Here is a 22,647-nt window from a genome sequence, read left to right as displayed (position 1 = left end):
AACATAGCCAAATACAGTCATGAAAAAAATGAGGAAACAACTTTGGCTGTTTCCATGTCAACTGAAAAAGTTCTGGAAATATCCCATAGGTTATATAAAGCATGGTCCTTAAGAGTGCTGGAACACTCAGCTACCACTTGACTTCCAGTATACCTACCCATTTACATGACTTCGGGTACCTCTCTGTGCTATTTCCTGTCTTTCAAATGAAGGACAATAGTCTATAGCATAGAGCTGTTTTGAGAATTAAGTGAGCTAATATTTCTAAAACAATGCCTGGAACATAGTAAGTGCTCAATAAACATCAGCTATTGCTTTCACAATAGTTTTTAAAGCCCTGTCTCTCCTGAAGTCTCATCAGAACACTTTGGCTTGATGTGCCTCCCACCCTGCATTGATGATACAGCACTTAGCACAGGGGCCTGGCAAATACGCCAAAGGCTCAGTAATATTAATAATCAAAACTTATAAAGCACTATGGGCCGGACACTTTTGTGAGTGCTATTGACTGAAAGAAAAATGCACAATGTAAGAGCTACGAGTTGAGTTTATGCAGTGCCTTACTGGGGACTACAGACCAAGAGACAGCCTCTCAGATAGCTCTGAGGAGGTAGGGGGAGAGGCCAGCACATATATGATTTTGGGTAATGAGCACATGCCATCAAGCACACATCTCAGTAGAAGGTTACTGCTAGTCAAGAGGAATAGATATCTCAGTTAATGATTGTAGTGCTTTTCTAAGTATGGGAAAATGCAAGAATCTGAGTTCATAAAAATTTTTTCCTGAAATATATCTAAGCATCTAAGGGCCTGTTTTGCCTGTTCTCCCAAAGCACTGAGCACGTCATGCTATTCTTCATCCTGAATTCCTTTCAGGGTGTCCTGTAGGTCAGCAACTGCAGTGGCTAATGACTTGCTCCTTGTACAGCTGGATGGTGGGCAACATTCTTTGCTTTACAGCGGTTTTATTACAAGTACTAACTCATGTAATCCACCCAAAACCTCTGAGGTAGGAACCAGTGTATCCCCACTTTACAGATAGAGAAATTAAGACACAGATGGGTAATGTAACTAGTGTTAGCTTACACGAAATGTTACTGGCAGAGCCAGGAGGTAAAAGTAAATCCAGGTATCTGTTCCACAACCCCTTCTTGTAAGTGCTGTGCCACATCGGTCCATACATCTTTACTAATGAAGAGAAAGAGCATTATTTCTATTGACCTGAAACAAACAGACTGCCAAATACTTCTCCAGGAAAGATGGGTTTATTCTGCGATAAGCAAAGAATTACACTTTAGGGTCTGCAACCACAGCGAGCCACAGCACAAGTCGTGTGTCCCCCCCAGGGACATTGTTGTTCTTCTTACAACACTTGTAAGAAGAAAAGGAAGTTGGGAAGGCTATAAAAAACAAAGAGTCCATGGGTTTTCTTTGGCTGAGTCGTTGCCAGGAAAGAAGACAGGTCTTCTCCCTATCAGCCTCTGCTAACGTCACAGAGTGTGAGAGTTCCCCCTTCCAGTAGCCCAAGTCTATTTAATTGCACTTTCTATTTATTAATTTTTTTTACATTTCCCACAGAGCACAGCAGAGCTGAAGTTCAAAAATTAGATCCATAGTCATTAAGAGCATAAAGCACCATCTATTCCAACAGCATTATCTTAAGCCCCAGAAAGTGACACTCAGAGAGGGGTCTCCCCAGCGCACCAGGCCAGAGCCGATGGAGACTCGTTTTTCAGTTTCAGGCCCACTGACTCTTCTCCCTCTGGGGAGGTAGGTGAGAGGAGGGAGGAGTGTTTGCCATGGCCCCGCCCCCATCCTTGCCTTCCTGCAGAGCAGAGGTGACCTGCTCGGCATTCCCTGGGACGTGCTGCAGCGATGGGGAAGACAGGAGGAGATGAGACGTACTTCCAGAGGAGCAGTCTGTTCTGGGTCACTGTCATCACCCTCTCCTTTGGCTATTACACGGTAAGGGCAGCGGGCCCCGGGCAAGGCCATGCGAGGGGACAGAGTGCTGCCTTGAGCCACAAGATCCGCACCTACGACACGGAGAGGTCGCGCAGGCGCAATCGCGGCTCTCGAGCGCTCTAAGCCAGGGCACTAGACCCGGGAAGAAGACGCAGGCGCACCCGTCTGCCCGCGCCTTCCGCCTGTGTTGAGATCTTGAGAAACCGGTTGCCCACGCTTTCCCTATATGAAGGCAGGGAATACTCCCCACCCCATGACTCGGTGTCTAGATCTTTCAAGATGGTGGTGGCGAAGTCGAATGCCGGTGGGGCTGCTACCTCCTATTTCCGTACAGCCAAACCGCTGCCCTCGCTGGTCACGGTCCTGGGGCTGGGATATTTCGGGGTAAGGTGTAGGGCGGGGTGCATCTGTTTTGGCCCGCCAGGCTCCCGTAGGGCGAGGGGCGCTGTTGGGGGGCGGGGTCTTGCGCTTGCGCGCCTGGCGCTTGCCGAGGTTATTGGCGTAAGCGGAAGGTCGGTGGGCTTGGAAGCTTTCTGCTTGAAAATGTACCTGTGTTTGCGTCCCCACGGTTACTAGGGCTTAGCCAGGTTTGAATAGAACTCTAGAAGAAGGAGGTCAAGTTGACGGACAGTTCTAGGCCTGCCAAGTCAGGATAGGGCTTCCAAAGCAGAATGTTTGAGGCAGTTGGAATTGCTTGGAAAATGGGGGTAAACCTCAAGGATGGGTAGAATTTAATGGGCAAGAAGAGTTAGAGAGGATATACATGTTATGACATAGATGTGGAATCATGAAGACAGAGAATCTCTACTGAGAGGAGCAGCGACTTTTGTTTGGCCGACAGAATTCATTTAAAGGATACAGGAAAGATACCCAGAAAAGTAAGTTGAGGACTAAATTGTGTAAGTCATTAATAACAGAAGTCAGCCAACCTGGGCACTAAATCTGATAACCACAGAGTTTCCTCAGCATAAATCTCCCACTAGAATCGCTTTCAGAAAATAGAAGTAAAGAATGGAAGCCCAGATGACTTAGCTCAGAGTTTCTTTGGTCTGTTCCTTGTTCTTATAGAATCGGGAGTATTTAATAGCCTCGGTTAAAAATAGATTTAAGTGACCTAATAGGCATTCTGTGCTTCTGGTTCTCTTTCAGTGGGTGATCTTCTGGCCTGAGGCTATTCCGTATCAGAGCCTCGGGCCGCTGGGCCCCTTCACTCAGTACTTGCTGGAGCATCATCACACCCTCCTGCACAGCTGGTAAGGAGAGCTGCAGCAATGGGGTGTGGACCCTGCAGCTCCAGTGTCCCCGAGGACCTGGAAGGCCCCTGGTTGCCTTCTAAGAGTGGTGCTTGTTCACATGAAAGCACCTTTCTCTTGGGGGTTTCTGTGTTAGATTTCATCAGCAGAGAACCATCACCTTAAGCTAGGCTGACTTTTGTTTCAGGTATTGGCTTGCGTGGCTGATTCACGTGGGAGAGTCCTTGTATGCCATTGTATTGTGCAAGTAAGTGTTTTTAATAGGTCTTTGTCGCTTTTCTCTTGGTATCTAATATAAGTTGAGAGTAGCCACATTTAAATAATTCATGCGCTTGTAGGCCGAGAACACTCTCAGGTAGAGTTGAATCCCCACACCGAATACTGAGCCTCTCTCAGTACCCGGAGGGAGTACTCAGTAAATAGTTAATGAATGGATTCATTTGTGTTAATGAGTCAATTATTTAGTCATTTAATTTAGATGATTTTTCTTCTTTTTTTCAAAAGTCTCTGTATAGCCCCAACTAGAAGAAAAGATTAGGAGGCTGCCTTCTAGTTTGAAAAAGAGCTGTATTGACCTAGCCCAGTGATTCTCAGCCTAGTTTCACCACTGAATCACCTGAGGAGCTTTCTCAACATTCACTTCTCTGGTTTCCAGGCCCAGAGATCCTAATGTAGTAGCCTTGCTTCAGAGGTAGGAACATGTTATTGTTTCAAGGTCTGTAGGTGATTCTGGGATGCACTGCAGCCTAAAAGTCCTGCGACTAGACCCTACTCTACAGTTGCCAGTGCAGGATAATACAATGTGAGAGAACTGAAAAAGCTTTTCTTTACGTTGAGACTTTATGTAAGCACACAGAAAGTATGGTGTAATGAAAGAGATGGTTATAGTAATGCCAGGTTGCTTTGCAATTGATTATTTTTCTTCTGGTCAAGATTAATTACCACCTCTGTTTTTGTGGTATTACTTCTAAAAGTGGAAAATAAGATACTTTCTTGTTTTAATAATAAAAGTAATGAATACTTCTTGGGTACACACTATGCCAGACAAGTGCTAACTGATTTAAATAGATTATGTTCCTCCACCTTCTGGTTTATTAAACAAGCTGGACTTTGTAGGAGAGGAGGAGAAAGCAGCTTTACTTTTCGCCCGTCCCCACTCCCCCGAGGATTACTGTCTGTCCCCCACCTCAGCCCTGGATGAAATCTGAAGCAGGTGCATAGATCTTCCAGTCACTACGTCATAGTATCTGGTCAAGCCCAGTCTATTCATTAAAACTATGAACTTCTATCTAATTCAGAACATCTGTTCTCCTCCAGCTGGGGCTCAGCAGCCTGCTGTGGGGAAGAGGGGGTAGTTGATGTCTTCCCTCTCATTCCAGCTTTGTTCCCTGTTCACTAGCGACAGCTGCCTGTGGCCCCTTGGGGTGCTGGGAGTAGTTAGCGGAAGCAGAGCACAGTCTGCCTCGTGAGCAGGCAGCTGGGTGCTGTGGTGGTTGCATACCCATTGTTGACTCTTTCCAAAGGAGCCTTGGTGGAGTTTTGAGAAACCGCCCATCACTAGGGATCTCCCTTCTGCAGTTCCCTTGATGGTTCCTTCAGACCTCAGTCAGTATGTCACTGCAGTTTTCCCTTAGGATCTGTAATGGGGGGCGTGGTGGGGGGCAGTTTCCCTTTTATTGAGATCTCTTCTACCCTTTAGTTAGGCCTCTGGGGCGGGGTTGCTTTTAAGCTCACCCATGCCAGTGCCCTTCCACAAGACCTGTAAGGCTCACGATGACAGCTTCCTTATCCGTCCAGCAGGATAAATCTGCAAGTGCGTGCAGTTCCCTGGGCAGCCAAGTACCAGTAGTTAAACGTCTGAGTTAGATATTAAGCCTCCCTCAAATTACTGGGGACTCTTGCCAGGCTGAGTGGTTCCATTGAAGCTGTTCTTTGGGCTGACTTGGGATAGGAAGTGCCGCAGCACTAATACCTCCTTGTAACGGCCTCTTCCGGCTCTCAGTGAGAGCTTAGCTCGGAGGCGTGTGGTCCAGCCCTCCACATTATAGTGTTGGAGTACTTTACACCTATTTTGTTATCGTCATTTGGAGCCTCTAATGAAAACGAAAAGACTCAAACTGAACATCCTGCTCTCAAGTTCTTTGATAGGCAGTGGGAGAAGAGGCATTGAGAGGTTAGGGCACTATTCTCACATTCCTGAAGTCATTTCTTTATGGCCTAACGTGTTGCAGTGTATCATTGGTGACTGTAAACCAGAATGAATATTCCTTTTGACTTATGAACGAATACATTTAAGTGAAAGAATCATGAAGACATGTAGAACAATTGGAAGCCCTACCCCACATCCCACTATCCAGCAATAAAAAGAAATTGATGAATTCCATTTAATCAGACATAAGACTTGACTGAACATTCGACTTTATAGCCACCATACCTATATACATATAGATATAAACTCTTGTATAACTTTTTTCTATTGTCATATATGCCTGTTTTCCTGTGTCTATACCTATAAATTTACCTCATTTCATTAGTACATAGTATTCTATTATATAGATGTGCCTTAATGTATTTAACAAATCCTCCTTCTGACAGACTTTTAAGCCTCTAGTTTTGGGTTTTTTTTTTTTTTGACTATTATAAATAATGCTGCGTAAACGTGAATTTCTTGTACATCCTGGCTCACTTTCATATATATTTCATTTTTCTATTGTTTGGCGGTAGAATGTATGAAGATAGTTGATTCTACTGACCTCACACCCAGTGACCTTGATACATTCATTTTTTAGTTCTAATAGTTCATCTGTTCATCTAATAGTTCATCATTAATAATTTAAACGATTCATTTTTTCTAGGTACACAATTGTCTCTAGAAATAAAGACAGTTTTATTTCTTCCTTTCAATTCCGTATACCTTTTATTTATGTTTTTTCCCTCCTTGCACTGGCTAGTACATCCAGTCCAGTGTCAACCAGAAGTGGTGACAGTAGGCATCCTGGCCTTGTTCCTAATCAAAGGGAGAGCTTTCAGCATTCTGCCTCATGTTTTCTCTAGAGTTGTATAGACCTTCTCTGTCAGAATAAAGAAGTTCCCTTCTCCTTCTAAGTTTTCTGAGAACTTGTATTGAGAATGGATGTTGAAATTTATCAAATGCTTTTTCTGCATTTATTAAGATGATCGTGTAATTTTTCTCCTTTAATCTGTTAGTGTAGAAAATTATATATTTTTACATATATTTTTTAAAATTTTGTTTTAAATGAAAAGGCATCCACATGAGACTTATTTATATACAGATGAGACTGTAGCAAACCATTCCCTTCATCTGGGCCATTTTCTTTTGAGCTTGGTGTTCAGCAGTTTCGTTTGAATGGCTGTATAAACAGGTATTTATTATTACCATGTGCCAGGCCCTTTACTAATCACTTTGGATAACTTATCTCAAAAATCATCTCAAAACTTGGTGAGATAAATACCATTATTCCTATTTTTCAGACGAAAAAACTGATTCTGAGAGAGAGTGATTTGCCCAAGGTCAAGCTGGTAGTTGGCCAAGCTAGATTTACATCTGGTCCAAAACACTTGCTTTGAAGCCATCCCAGTGCTTTCTAACCCTATATGCTCATCAAAATCACGTGAGAAACAGTTTCATAATACCATGTCCTAGGCAGTAGCCAGATTGCTTCCCAGGGAAGAGTGTACCATTCTAAATGCACAAGAAAAACGAAAATCAATGAACTAAGCATTCAAGTTAGTAAGCTGGAGGAGAGCGCAACATAAGCCCCATGAAAATAGATAGAAGGAATACGTTTTTAAAAAACTAGAAGACAATAACATTAAAATTCTGGTGGATAAATTTTTCTCTTTTTTTAGGTCTAAAGGCATCACGAATAGTTGGACTCAACTCCTCTGGTTCCTGCAGACGTTCCTTTTTGGGATGGCATCTCTCTATTACTTGATTGATTACAGACCGAGACGCCATAAACAAACTTAAAAAAGATATCCAAAAAAAAACGGAATCACTGTTTTGTACACTTGAAACTAATATAATATTGTAAACCAACTATACTTCAATTTTAAAAAAGAGAGAAAATATAGCATATAAAGTTCCTAGGAGATAAAAAAGATGTTCAAAAGCTTTCTCTACACTGACATTCAGCCTCACCTTTTTTGGGGGGTGCTGTGTTTACTTGATCTTTCTAGAAAGTTACGACCCTCTAGTTATTCACTGTTTTCTTCATCTGCTCTGGTTGAACTTGAGTAGGTAGTAGGAAAAGATTTTAGCTTCCCAGTTCTGCAGACTATCCTATTTGGCAGAGGGCTTCCAGCTACCTTCTTGCGGTCCTTGGCTGTGTTGGCATTCTCCCTGTCACCTGGTTTAAGCCACATACTAAGTTTGCTTGTTGGGATATCTTTGCTCCTACCTTCTGATTAAAACACCTTACCCTTACCACCACCATCTTATCAGCTCTCCTTTCCCCCAATTTTTTGTCCACCCACCTGGACCAAAATAGAGTGACACTTCCATAACACATCAGTTCCACCGACATTTGTTAGACACCTGTGAGGCGGGATCTTCTCCTTTCAGGCTTCCATTTCAGATTATGGAGAAAGATGAGGAAGACAAGCAAGTGCCTGGAATGGGGCGGGCCAAGAGGTGACACAGGCACAGAGGACATCCTGGGAACCAAGAAGGAACGACTGGGGAATGCTTTCTCTGCTGCTGCCAGCCAGAAGTGATGCTTCCCTCCACTCGGACCCTCCGACATATAGTGCTCTGTACGTGCAGGATCTGATGTCCACCTTCAAGTCAGGACCACATCTTAAGACAGCTTTGTTTTTTCCTCTAGCACCTGTCCCATTGCCTCACACACAGGTGTTCTCTCAGTGTTTACCGAACAAAGGAGGGAAACTCTGATTTCACTTTGCACTTGTTCAGCATCATTCCAATTTTTATCTGAAAACTGCAGAACACATTCAGTGTACCCTTGCATCAGAGAAAAGCGCAGGACTGCCCTTGACTGGTACCGCCATGTTTCTGTGGGTCCCCTGGTGGGAAACCCGTACCTTTTTCACACTTTCCTATTCTTGGTCACTTTTTCCGGACACTGTAGATGTCTCCCTCCAGTTCTGACTCACTCAGCCATTCCTGTTCTAGAGAGTCTACACTATGGGTTCTCCAACTAGTTACTACCTCTCTCATTCACCTGGTTATAACTTAACTACTGACTGGTTGGGGCAGGAGGGTTACTGACTCACCTCAAGGAGCCTTTAGGGCTCCTTTCCTGGAGGACCGCCTGCTTGTTCACTAGGGACTAGACCTTATTTTCCTTCCATGACACAGTAGGTCATGTTATTTGTTTTAAGCAAACACTTAGGAGAAACAGCCCCCCTTCCCCCAAAAAAGAGGCCTCAAGTAAAAGCACAACCATGAAAGATGATGGACTATGAACTGGTTTTGGTGGAAATCAACTTCCGCACATAAATCCCAGTCTTTCCCTCTGTTTCTCTTGTGATTAAGGGGTTGTTATTAATGGTGCCAAGGATAATATGGCAGATTACTGAATGAAATGTATTAACTTGAATAAAATGTTGTGAATGGTGTCTCCAATCAAATGCTTTTTTTGGTCAGTTTTGATAGTATTGTCACACATTGGATTCTACTCTTTCTCAAAAAGACTCTATTCTGGAACTTTGTAGCAGGGATTTTTTTTTCACTGATAAAGAAATGCAGAATGCCCTAATTGTAGGACATACGGTCTTCCTTACGTTGCTAGAGCTGTCTATAGTCCACTTAACTCCTCCACGTACACCAAGTTGTGGGTGGACAGAAGCATCTCCTTTCATTGCAGGATTGGTCCCCTGTTTCCACTACATCTCATTCAGTGTTTGATGTAGTCTGCAGCAAGTGAAAGGAGTACTCTGATTTTTTTTAAATGCCAAAAGTATAAAATGCTGTTATCTTATTTGGGGTATTATCATGGCCTAGAGCAAAAAAAGATCTTAGCAAACAGTGCAGGTCATTCATTTTATAGGCCCATAAGCTGCATCCCATGGAGGTGAGGTAACACACAGAGGCCAGACTAACTGGATCTCATGTTCTGCCTCTTCCTCCCCCGCAGTCCAGGAGCCTAGAAGTAAGTCTAAAGCAAAAACCAAAAAGAGACATCTTTGTGTTGCAGTCACAGTGGTGATACAGGGGAAACATCTGTGTTGAGTTTGGATGAGAAAAGGCCAGAGGCATCTTGTTGGAAACAACCATGGAGGGCAAACAGACTAAAACCCCAGATATATCAAGGGCAAGTATAGTTTGGAAGGACAAAAAAGCAAGCCCCAATGGCGGGAACAAAAACAGAAAACTAATGACCTCACAACCTAAAAACAGGCCAGATTTATAAACTAACACTATTTCCTACATTCAACATGTTTATGAGTCCATTGCAATCCAACTCCAAACGTTTTATAAGCCATGGTTTTAAAACAAGTCTTGAGTTTAAGAGGCTATACTCTAGATGTGTAAAGAGGTTCTTTAGCAAAACAACTTGCCATCTGGGAGCCTGTATGTATTTACATGGAGGGCCTGAAAACGCCAAAGAAACGTTGGAGAACCTGCCTTTAAGGTTAGAGCATGGAATGCAATCACATTGTTATTGTTGCTCAGGGCCCTTGCTGGAACCTTGTTAACTAAATCTCTTAGTTGAGCAGCCTGGGTTGTAAATATCATTTTTCCTTTCCTTCTTATCAGCACAGACAAAAAAGAATCTAGGGCGCCTGAGTAATATATTTGTAAGTCTATGAGACCCTTCTCTCTGCAAGGCTCCTTGTCCACATCGAATTGAAAATTATGGTTCCTTTTTTCTCAACGTTGGACAATGAGAGTGTGTACTTATCATTTCACATTTCTCTTTATGAAGATCTATAGTCTGATTCCACGGTGGACACTTGAAAATCCTATCCAAAATACTGTATTTGCAATTCTATCCACAAACATTTTAAGATGGCTCTTAAGGGACTTCCCTGGTGGCACAGTGGTTAAGAATCCTCCTGCCAATGCAGGGGACACGGGTTCAAGCCCTGGTCTGGGAAGATCCCACATGCCACGGAGCAACTAAGCCCATGCGCCACAACTACTGAGCCTGTGCTCTAGAGCCGGTGAACCACAACTACTGAAGCCCACGTGCCAGAACTACTGAAGCCCGTGCACCTAGAGTCTGTGCTCCGCAACAAGAGAAGCCACTGCAGTGAGAAGCCCGCACACTGCAACAAAGAGTAGCCCCCGCTCGCCGCAACTAGAGAAAGGCCATGCGCAGCAAGAAAGACCCAACGGAGCCAAAAATAAATAAATAAAAAATAAAATAAAATAAATTTATTAAAAAAAAAAAGATGGCTCTTAAGCCTTCTGAATAGGATTGAGTATACTAATTGTTCCATTGCTGTTTATAGTAAGGCATAAAGTTGGATTGTGGAAAATACCTTTGGTGTACTAATACTGTTCAGGGAAATATTCATGAAAGAACTTTTACTTTTTCCTGTACCAACACATTGCACTGGATGTTTGTAGTAAATAAAAAATTACTCAATATAAACTGTCACTAAAATTGGAATCTTGACATTGCTGTAAATAAAAGAGAGGAGTGACATCTATAATATAGAGAAATGTTCCCTGAACCTCGGACATGGAAGGACCACCCTCAGAACACAAATCTCCTTAAGCAATAATAACTATGAAATGCCACACCTGGTTAGTTTGTTCATTATATTTTTCTCTAATACATACGAGAATAAAGCATACTTTACATAGATACCTAAAATCACCATGCATACTAATGCTACCTTCAGCACGCTATTAATAATCAAAAAGTATTCTACTATCCACCGAGACTGAAGTTGGGATTTACCTGGCTCCAGACACAGGATTTTAGGCAAGTCTGTCACCTTCCTGGACCTCAATTTCATCATTAAAAAGAATAAGAATAATGTTACATTGTGGCTGGGATGAAGATAAAATAGTAAATTTAAATGAAATCATCTATGTGAACCAACTTTGTAAACTGTAACATTCATCAAGAGTATAGTTTTTAGGGACTTCCCTGGTGGCGCAGTGGATAAGACTCTGTGCTCCCAACGCAGGGGGCCCAGGTTTGATCCCTGGTCCGGGAACTGGATCCCACATGCATGCCGCAATTAAGAGTTTGCATGCCACAACTAAGGAGCCCGTGTGCTGCAAGTAAGACCCGGCGCAACCAAATGAATAAATAAATACTTTTAAAAAAAGAGTATAGTTTTTACTGGAAGGTTGGTCAGGGGTGATGATGTATCCTGAATTTCTCAAACTTGACGGTGCAGATGGATTCTGTGAGATCTTGTGAAAATTCAGGCTCTGATTCAGTGAGTGTGGAGCGGGTCCAAGATTCTGCATGTCCAGCAAGCTCCCTGGTGATCTTCAGACCACTTTGAGTAGTAAGATTTTTAGAGAAAATTTAGAATAAGAACCCAAATGGTTTGACCCTGATTTCGTGAGGCTTGGGGTTGATTTCTAGACATGACAACATGTTTGTGTCAATAAGAAGCACAGCTAAACACCCTCACTGGGAGCTCAGCACTCAGTATAAACAATCCTTGGAGTCCTGACAATCGGCAAAAAGCACTGCTGTGGGGCTAAAAATGCTATGAATACAACAAAGCAGAAACAGACTCACAGATATAGAGAACAAACTAGTGATCACCGGTGGGGAGAGGGAAAGGGGGAGGGACAAGATGGGATGGGGAATTAAAAGGTATAAACTACTATATAAAATAGATAAGCTACAAGGGTATATTGTACAGCACAAGAAATATAGCCAGTACCTTATAATAACTTCAAATGGAGTGTAATCTATAAAAATTTTGAATCATTATGTTGTACACCTGAAACTAATATATATTGTAAATCAGGTATACTTCGATTTTTAAAAAAGAATTTTTAAAAAGCTGATGAAATTAGCCAGTTGGCATATCTGCATACTCCTCCCTCCTTGAGAATAAAAGTTTGGGATTGAGGTCTTTTGAAAGTAAAAAAGAACTCAATATTTTTCAAATATTTATTTTTATTCTAGACACCGATATGAAATACCTAACATTCACAACTCTTTGAGGTAACAATTTAAAGTTGAGGACACTGAGGGGAGATCCCTGCCCAAATGGCTGACCAGCTCAGGCCACTGACTCCTTCTCCCAAGATCAAACTTGAAGAAACAGTAAACACATGAGAGAAGTATGAATTCCTAAAACCAAAGGGAAAATGTAGGGAATGTTCCCGCCCACCATCCTGGACAGAAGACTAGAATTGGTGTAGAGGTGGAGAAAGGGGAGCCTTGGGCAGCAGGGAGAACTAGGTTGGTGGAGAACTTTTCATCTGCTGTTCTTGTCTCTCCCTCAAATTGAGCAGACAGTTATGGGCCTGACCCTTCAGCACAGAAGTGGGCAGTAGCAGGGTCCATGGCAGCTTCTCCTGATATTAGCAACACAAAGCCCCACTGGGTGATGGGGGAGAGTTCATGAAAACAGGCTGACAGCCCTCAGGCAATCACTCCCCTATACTCCCAATCAAATCACAAGGATTGTGGACTACATTGTTATTTCTTCCTAAAGGTTCAAAAGTGAAAACCTCAGGCAAAAGAGTGACCAATGGAATGGTATCAAACAGGGACTCTTTAAGGGTTCTGTGGTTCCTGAATTCTCATCTTTAAATCACTGATTTCAGTGTAGACTAGGGCCTGGCCTTAGCCCTCCCCCAATGCATTATCAGACCTGCTGGTTGATGCCCCAAGGGAAAACAAGATGACAAGCCCAAAGCACTGGACAGCAGAGAATGACAAGCATAAGCTGAGCCACACCTGTCATCTGAAACAGAAGTGTTGGAACATAGGGACCCGGAATCTAAAAATCCTCTTGAAGTAGGACATAAGGAGTTAATAAGAGAATATGTTAGCAATATGATATACAAATAAGAAATCACACACAAAAAAGAACTAGGTGAAAATATTAGGCATGAAAAATAAAATAGTTGAAATAAAGAACCTATTAAATGAAAATAGAACAAGTGAAATAGAATGGATGTACTTGAAGAAAGAATTTGTAGACTCAAGCTTGTGGATGTCTCACAGGAAAATACAAAACATAAAATACAAAAGAAAAGCCTGGAAATGTGGATGATAAACATAGAAATGCCAACGCCTAGGGGTATTAGTTCCAGTTGGAGAGAAAAATAAAATGGAGTGGAAGAAATTTTTGAAGAAATAATGGAGAGTAATTTCCCCCAAATGACCTTATTTGAAATGACTTATAAAGGGCCAAACAAAAGAGATAAGGCGTACCAATCCCTAGGCATAACAATAAACTTTGAGAATAATCAAGACAAAGAGAAAATTCTAAGTTTCCAGAGAGAAAAAACGATCACCTCCAAAGGAATGACAAGGAACAGACATCAAGCAGCTACACTGGATGCTAGAAGACAGTGAAAAATAGTTTAAAAGTACTGGGGAAAAATTACTTTGAATGTAGAATTTTATATTCAGCCAAATTATCATTCAAACAGGAGAAAGTGATGGGAAAAAGATTCCCTGCCTTCAAGGGCTCAGAATGTTTGCCACACAAAAAGACCCACATTGAAAACACTTTTGGAAAAAGTCCTTAAATAATAAAAGGGAAAGAAGTCAGGCAATGCTGCCAGAGATATAGGGTAGGGAGGGAGGAGAGGCATCAAAGAAAAATAAAAGGATATAAACAAGCCCAAATTTAAATTATATACATTCTAGCCAATTTCCATGATGGGTATATGTGTATGTGTGTTTGGGAGGGAGGGCAGAAGGATAAGTGAACTGGGCATGAGAGTAAGTTGAAATATAGAGCTTCTTCAGTTATGTCGCAATAAACCCACTGTACATTGAACTGTAAATCGAAAATGCATTTAGGGGCTTCCCTGGTGGCGCAGTGGTTAAGAATCCCTCTGCCAATGCAGGGGACACAGGTTCAAGCCCTGTTCTGGAAAGATCCCACATGCCACGGAGCAACTAAGCCCATGCACCACAACTACTGAGCCTGTGCTCTAGAGCCCGCATGCCACAGCTACTGAAGCCCGTGCACCTAGAGCCCGTGCTCCACAACAAGAGAAGCCATCACAATGAGAAGCCCACGCACTGCAACGAAGAGTAGCCCCCACTCACCACAACTATAGAAAGCCCGCACGCAGCAACGAAGACCCAGTGCAGCCAAAAATAAATAAATTTTTAAAAAAGAAAAGAAAATGCATTTAATACAACTAACCTACCAAGCATCATGTCTTAGCCTAGCCTACCTTAAACATGCTCAGAACACTTACATTAGCCTACAGTTGGGCAAAATCATCTAGTACAAAGCCTATTTTATAATAAAGTATTAAATATGTGATGTAATTTGATGAATACTGTACGGAATGATTGTGTGGATATGGAATGGTTGTAAGTGTATCAGTTGTTTACCCTTGTTATCTCCTGGCTGACTGGGAGCTGCAGTTGCTGACATTGCTCAGCATAATCAGCAAACTAGTGGCTACCAAAGGGAGCCGGTTGGGAGGAGGGGCAAAATAGATGAAAAGGATTAAGAGGTACAAACTTCTAGGTATAAAATAAATGTTAACAAGGTTGTAATGTACAACACAGGGAATTAGCCAATATTTCATAATAACTTTGTATGGAGTGCACTCTATAAAAATATTGAATGAGTGTGTTCTACACCTGAAACTAATATAATATTGTAAGTCAACCATACATAAATTTTTTAAAAAAGAACCAAACTTTAGGGCTTCCCTGGTGGCGTAGTGGTTGAGAATCTGCCTGCTAATGCAGGGGACACGGGTTCGAGCCCTGGTCTGGAAGGATCCCACATGCCGCGGAGCAACTAGGCCCGTGAGCCACAAGTACTGAGCCTGTGCGTCTGGAGCCTGTGCTCCACAAGAGAGGCCACGATAGTGAGAGGCCCGTGCACCGCGATGAAGAGTGGCCCCCACCTGCCACAACTAGAGAAAGCCCTCGCACAGAAACGAAGACCCAACACAGCAAAAATAAATAAATTAATTAATAAACTCGTACCCCCAACATCTAAAAAAAAAAAAAGAACCAAAGTTTGAGGAACTTTCCACTTTCTAACCCTCTAGAGTCCTCTAAAATCTCAATGAACTACAATTTTTCACCTTGATACAACCTCAGAAAACCCGAGATGAATTAACCTTATCTTTCCTGCTACTAGGAAATGAAATCACCCCAAAAAGATAAGATCTGATAAAGAGAAAGCTCCCTAAGAGGGAATCTTGCAGGTATTCTACTTTCTAAGGGAAAAGTAACAACACAGCAACCCTCTGAGAGAATTGATAAATAACAAGTCACATTTCAATCTTTTATTGTAATGGGTGTTTCCACTTAAGAGCAAAAGGCAGCAGGGTGTAATGGAATAGCACCCTAGGCTTTTTTTTTTTTAACATCTTTATTGGAGTATACTTGCTTTACAATGTTGTGTTAGTTTCTGCTGTGTAACAAAGTGAATCCGCTATATGTATACCTATATCCCCATATCCCCTCCCTCTTGAGCCTCCCTCCCACCCTCCCTATCCCACCCCTCTAGGTGGTCACAAAGCACCAAGCTGATCGCCCTGTGCTATGCAGCTGCTTCCCACTAGCTATCTATTTTACATTTGGTAGTGTATATATGTCCATGCTACTCTCTCACTTCATCCCAGCTTCCCCTTCCCCCTCCCAGTGTCCTCAAGCCCATTCTCTATGTCTGCATCTGTATTCCTGTCTTGCCCCTAGGTTCATGAGAACCATATTTTTTTAGATTCCATACATATGTGTTGCACCCTTGGCTTTTGAGTGACAACTATGTTCAAACTGTTACCCAATACTTACCAGCTATATTACCCTAGATAAATCTCACGTCTTTGAGTCCCAGTGTCTACTCCCTTCTCGTTTTGTTTATTTCCTTTTATCTCCATCTCCCTGATGCCCCCACTTCCAGGCAACAATTCCAAGGTGTTTGCTGTGCCTGTTCTTGGAAAATGTACACTGCTGTTTTGTGAGCAAGTATTTCGAATTTAAATGAATAGTAATATATATGTTGCCATATGTCAATTGCTACTAAACTTCGGCATCTTGAGAAGGACTCCTAGGACAGTGTGAGTTTGGTAAGTTAATCTGATTTCCAGTTAATTTTTGACAATTTGCAAAAAAAGAGCTGAGTTGCCCACATTCCCTGTTGCTCCCTTGGAGGGGAAAAAAATCATCTCTAAGACAGTGTGAGAGCCAACTGGAACTTACAAGGCTTTTGAACAAGACAGGAAACAATAGAAAAAGAAAGTCCAGGCTGGCCAACTAGTATAGCTCATCTTGGATGCCTCCAAAAATCTGTCTTAACTTTGTTCAACTTAGCCAGAATTGCATTTAACTACACAGGATATGAGACCAAATGATGTCTGTGGTCAACCCGTAATCAGAATGCTGGAACGGACTACAGAAATCTTCAGATAGACACCCCCCACCATCATTTTACACTGGGAGAAATTGTGCGCCTACAAAGAATGGTAACCACCAATGTCACACAATCAATTTGCTGTCAGACCTGGGTCTCTGACTCCTTGCTATTTCACCAAGCTGCCTGTCAGCATATTGGATGAAACATCCAAAGTAATGTTCTCAACAGCATGGCTCCCACCTCCCAAATATTTCACAAATATTATCCAAGAAAGATGCATTAAGAGTGAGAGTAGTTTCCATCATTATTGTTAGCGGCCCTAAACCCCTACATCCTGTTCATGTTACTGGCGCCTGTCTTTGATACTGTATCCATAGCAATGTACAAATATTGTAAACATTCTGCAGACCTAGGGATGTTCTTGCCATTGGTTAAAGGTGCAGCAGTAATACGTTGCACATGTACACCGAAAAGGTTATTTATAGCATTTATGAAGCTTTAATGTCTGCATAGCAAAAGTATTTGCTGGGCTTATGTTCTGGGTATTACAGAATATTTCCTAGGAAACTGAAAATAAATATATTATGAAATTTCAATTTTGAAACATATTTAGTATTGTCCTGGCATCCTGTAATGGCTGTTGCAAAACACACTGTAGGCCAGAGACAAGCATTCCTTATGTAAACCCATTATATCCTTTGAATCTGCAGGAATCCCACAGAATGTTGCTTCTATGTTAATAATAAGAGTAACATTAATTGAACAGTCAGTGGGTGGCCAGGCATTATGCTTAGAGCCTTGTTTGCATTTTTTCATTTAATCCTCACTTTAACCCCTAGGAGGTATGCCCTGGCATCCCATTTTCCTAATTAGAAAACTGAGGCCTAATGAAATTAAGTAGCTTGTTAACAATCAGAGCTAGTGAGGGGTAGAACCAAGAGTCAAGAGAGAGCTGTGACTCCCAAACGTATGTTTGTTACATGTGTGTTTGTTGCCTATTGGTTACAAATTACAGATGCAACCATAGCATAAAATCTCTCTCTGGCATCCATATATTCACAGTGAAATATTTTTGCTCTGTGAAATACATATTTAAAGTGGACTCCACCATCTAAATCCTTGTGTAGAAATCATTTGGATTCTACTTCAAGTAAGCAATCCATTCAAATATCCCTTTGAAATGGCATCTGGAAGGAAAAGATGTTTCCATCTGAACATGAGTCTAACCAGGGACTGGTTAGAGAGGCCTCCTCTGAAACCACTGGAGCTTGGCCTTTAAAGATCACAGTGATGCTTCCTGATTAATTCAAGAGGTGGGGGGGAAGAGGCCAGATCAGGAGCGCAGAGCGAGTGAGCTGGGTAGGAGGGCTGATGCTGTTGATGCTATGAGGCATCATCCAACGTCAGGTCAGTGGCACTGAGGGCTTCTGGGGGTGGGGGTGGCCAGGCCCCTCTCCTGATCAGGTACACATGCTATTTTTCTGGAATCACTGTGGGGAAGATAGCTCCATTCAGGACCGCTATAACTGTCCCCAGGGGTACCACTTCTGGTGTGACGATACATCCAGACTAGGTAGAGCAGGTAGGGAAATGGGCGTTGGCCTTTAGGGCCTGTGAGACCAGGCGTATTCAAACAGCATCAGGGTGGAGATTAAGAGGCCAGTGGGGCTAGGGAGGGCTGGGCAACCAAAGGGCTGTGCTGAGGAATGGGGCGGAGCTGAATCATCCCAGTGACGTTGGGGTGCGGGGAGGGGACTGTCTTGGAAAATGCAGCAAGGAGAACTCAGCCTTCATCATTTGGAAGTTCTAAAATAGAGGTTTTTATCCCAGCAACCATGAGTGAGTCAACGAACCTTTAACATTATCTGGGATCCAAAGAGACCCAGCAACAGACAGCCTGGGCCCTCCAGGAATTGTTCTTTGGGGAGAGTGGGGGGCATTTGTGGATGCAGTATCAAAGCTCTCAGATGCACTGAGGAAAATGGACTTAGTGAATGAGATTGGAAAGCAGGGGACTTGCCTGGTGGTCCAGTGGGTAAGACTCCGCGCTCCCAGTGCAGGGCGGGGTGGGGAGGGGGGCCTAGGTTCGATCCCTGGTCGGGGAACTAGATCCCACAGGCATGCTGCAACTAAGAGTTCACATGCCACAACTAAGTATTCCACATGCCGCAATGGGGATCCCGTGTGCCGCAGCTACCGGCACAGCCAAAATAAATAAAAATATAAATAAATCTATTTAAAAGATTGGAAGGCAGAAGAAGGGAGCAGCTGCCACCTAATTAGCCATGCAGCCTTGAGCAAATCTTTTGTTGATACCTCTTGAACTTGGGTTTCCTCATGAGGCAGTTAAACCTGAGATTTATATAAGGTACCAGCTTTAAAATTCCATAAAATTCCAAAAGCACTATCCACTCGTGAAACAATTTACTGGGAGAAGTAGTGAGCTTCCTGTCACTGGAAGTATTCAAGAAAAGTGAGAATAACCACTTGTCTCATATGCCATAGAAAGAATTCCTATATTAGGTAGGAAGTTAAGATTTGATTTTGAGTAATAAAAACAACAAAAATAATAATAGTTAACATTGATTGAATATATAATATGTGCCCAGCACTGTTCTAGGCATTTATACACATCTCATCTGATTCTCTCAACAAGCCCAAGAGGCATGGGTACTATTAACATCCCCATTTTACAGAGGACACTCAGATCAGAGACAGCAAGTTACCAGAGATCTCATGTCTAGAAAGGGGTAGAGCTGAGATTGGAGACCAGGTTTCTCTGACTCCCCCAAGCCTTAACCACTGCCCAGTTCTGCCTTTAGCACCTGCTGCAGCCAGGATAGGCATGCCTTCTGCCAGCCTGGGCTCTGAGTACAAGGCAACGTGACTGCCTCCAACTTCATCTTCCTCCAAGGTGGGCAATTGAGTATGGAATGCAGACAGCCAGCTTGCCAACACGGCTGCTTTCCTAAGGCCTGTGACATGAGCAGAAAGGAGCTGCCATCGCTGCTAAGAACCTCAGCTCCTCTGGGCTCCTTACACCCGCCACTTCATTTTGCAGAAGAAGAAACGAATGCCCAGAAAGTGTGAGCTGACTACCCAAGCACACACAGCAAATAAGCAGCAGAGCTGGGAAACAGCTACCTTGAGCCTTAACTTCCAGGCCAGTTCTCAATGTCATTCTGTTTTTTAGCTTGTTAACTGAAACACTCACACACACTCACACACACACACGCACACGCACACGCACACACACACACACAACATAAGAGCTGGGAGTTGAGTTTATTTACTGTCTTACTGAGGACTAGAGCCCAGGAGGAAGAGGTATGTGATTTTGGAGAAGGGATATGTACAATCAAGCACACATCTCTGTAGAAGATTGCTACTAGTCACAAGGATCAGATATCTCAGTTAATGATTTTAGTACTTTTCTAAGCATGGAACAGTGCAAGAATTTGGGTTCATAAAAATTTCTCCTGAAAATATGTAACTATCTGAGGGCCTGTTCTCGCAGTTTTCCCAGAGCACAGAGTGCCTCATTCCTGAGCTTCACCCTGAATTCCTTCCAGAGTGTTGCTATACGTCAGTAACTGCAGTGGCTAGTATCTTGATTCCTGTAGAACTGGATGGCAAGCAACATTCCTTAGTTGGAAAGTTAATCGCTATGACCGTGGTTGCTCTCATATGTCCTTCAGTTTTGAGATCTGATATATACACATTTTTTTCTGATGAAGGCCTACAGATCAGGCACAACAAATTAGAGATTCACAAGAGTAGCAATTATTGAAAATTAAATTCAAAAAGATACATGCACCCCAGTGTTCACTGCAGCACTATTTACAATAGCCGGGACATGGAAGCAACCTAAATGTCCATCAACAGAGGAATGGATAAAGAAGATGTGGTCCATATATACAATGGGATATTATTCAGCCACAGAAAGGAACGAAATTGTGTCATTTGCAGAGATGTGGATGGACCTAGAGACTGTCATACAGAGTAAGGCAAGTCAGAGAAAACCAATATCGTATATTAATGCGTAAGTGTGGAATCTAGAAAAATGGTACAGATGATCTTATTTGCAAAGCAGAAATAGAGACACAGACGTAGAGAACAAATGTATGGATACCAAGGGGGAAGCGGTGGGTGGGATGAATTGTGAGATTGGGATTGACATATATACACGACTATGTATAAAATAGATAACTAATGAAAACCTACTGTGTAGCACAGGGAACTCTACTCAGTGCTCTGTGGTGACCTGAGTGGGAAAGAAATCCAAAAAAGACGGGATATATGTATATGTACAGCTGATTCACTTTGCTGTACAGCAGAAACTAACACAGCAGTGTAAAGCAACAATACTCCAATAAAAATTAATTTACAAAAACACAAAAAAGTTAAATTCTCTGGCTCTTTTGAAAATTCTAATCTAACCTTGCCCCACACAACCAAATTTACCTCTTATTGATCCTGAATCGGCATTTCTGTCCCTTTTAGGCAAATTACTTCACTAACATTGACCCAAAAGTACATATCCCAACTAACCTTTTTCCGAGCCATCACTCCAGGAGAATTCCCTCCCAAATCCTCTCTTCTTTATCTGGGCAGATTGGAAATTCAGGCTCAAGTGGCAACCCTGAGGAGACAGCAAGCATTTGAACATTTAGTTTACAAACTAAATTTATACCTCAGTCAGAAATGTGCAACCCTACTTCCCCCCCATTTAAGCTTTACAACACCATACAAAATATTCATTATATTTTAGATTTACAAAGGAATAAAATCTGCAGACTGGTTGGAACAGTTTAGAATTCTGCACTCATCTATATCTCTTAGTCCTAGGAAACTGAGTTAAAGCAGAATTGTTCCACAGCTAAGATATTTGCATATACCTTCTTTCCTCTTTTCCTTCCTTCCTTCTTCTTTTTTCTTTTCTGTTCTATTTTGTTTTTGTTCCTTCTTAGTCAAGTTCAGTGGTGTTCAAATTTTGGTTGCAAAATTCTCAATTTAAGAGTGGGGTTTTTTTTTAAGGATGTTCAAGGCCTAGGTAAGTGTAGGTCACACGCTAGTTTGGGGATCGACCCTTAGCAAGATGCACTTCCATAGCCTGAGGCACGTCCGCAGTGAAGAGCAGCCTTTGGAGTCCAGTGTGACCTTGGGCAGGTTTCCTATCTGTTCTCAATCCCATTTGTAAAATGGGGGCGACGAAGGTGGAAATAGTGGGTCCCGGGCTGCTCCACCCTGATCTCTGGCACCCACTCCCTATCTCACTCAGAGGCAGTTATTGTCCTCGGCATCATTTCCTCAATCTGCATCATGGCCACCTCCACCAGGTCCTTCACACTCAGGGACTGTGTCCTATGCTGGGTCTCAAAACTCTGTTCTCCACTTTCTCAGGGATGAGGGAGCTCTCAAGAGTTTGGGGAGGCAGGGCCCAGCCCCTCTTCTCCCTTAACACTCAGCACGTTTTCTACAGTCTCCCCAGCTGGGCCTTGTTTGCTCACCTCTGGTCCCTCCCAGTCTCCCTCTCTCGTCTGCTTCCTGCTGCCCTGCTAACCTCCTGGCTGCTAACCTCCTGGCTGGACTTGGGCAAGGCCCTTTCTCTGGACCTCAGTTTCCTCTTCTGGACAAAGATGAATGTGGCTGCAACAGGAGTTGTTACTGCTATTACAAATGTATCCTGTGCTTGTTGTGAAACATCAAATCATTCAACAATGAGAATGTCTAACATAAAGTTCCCAGTTACATTAGTACCCTCACTCTCATCCTAATCCCTGTGCATAGCAGTGATTACACCATTAGCAGCTGAATGTGCATTCTTCTAGATTTCAGCTATATACATATAAAATATATATATATATAAATAAAATAGTGTATAATATACATGCACACAGACTCACAGACATTCTTTTGTTCATGATGAGATTGTATTACACACAGTTTT

At 42.6% G+C, this 22,647-nt stretch overlaps 1 protein-coding gene and 1 long non-coding RNA gene across 6 annotated transcripts in view; one reads left to right on the top strand and one right to left on the bottom strand.

Annotated features, from left to right (window-relative positions):
* The window catches only part of LOC309834624, a 111,168-nt gene that overhangs the window by 76,027 nt on the left and 12,494 nt on the right, over nt 1-22,647 (bottom strand). For all 3 annotated transcript variants that reach the window (XR_014297875.1, XR_014297876.1, XR_014297877.1), the window contains one exon: nt 21,249-21,339. This is a non-coding gene — a long non-coding RNA (uncharacterized lncRNA). The remainder of the gene's footprint in view (nt 1-21,248; nt 21,340-22,647) is intronic.
* On the top strand, nt 1,832-8,819 carry TMEM254 (transmembrane protein 254; the record flags this gene model as incomplete). 3 transcript variants are annotated; one of them, XM_082673537.1, is made up of 4 exons in its annotated part: nt 1,832-1,965; nt 3,115-3,218; nt 3,406-3,465; nt 7,089-8,819. In XM_082673537.1, exons 1-4 carry the CDS (start codon nt 1,876-1,878, stop codon nt 7,207-7,209), a joined length of 375 nt encoding a protein of 124 aa, XP_082529663.1. In that variant the 5' UTR covers nt 1,832-1,875. The 3 variants fall into 3 exon arrangements, with proteins under 3 accessions (XP_082529663.1, XP_082529664.1, XP_082529665.1); XM_082673539.1 differs by lacking the exon at nt 1,832-1,965 and adding an exon at nt 2,242-2,349; XM_082673538.1 differs by lacking the exon at nt 7,089-8,819 and having other exon boundaries at nt 3,406-3,469.

The sequence above is a fragment of the Grampus griseus genome (genome assembly GCF_964374135.1).
Source record: "Grampus griseus genome assembly, chromosome: 16".
Taxonomy (NCBI): Eukaryota; Metazoa; Chordata; class Mammalia; order Artiodactyla; family Delphinidae; genus Grampus; species Grampus griseus.
The sequence above is the reverse complement of the archived record's forward strand: the minus strand, read 5'-3'. Positions and strand labels throughout refer to the sequence as shown.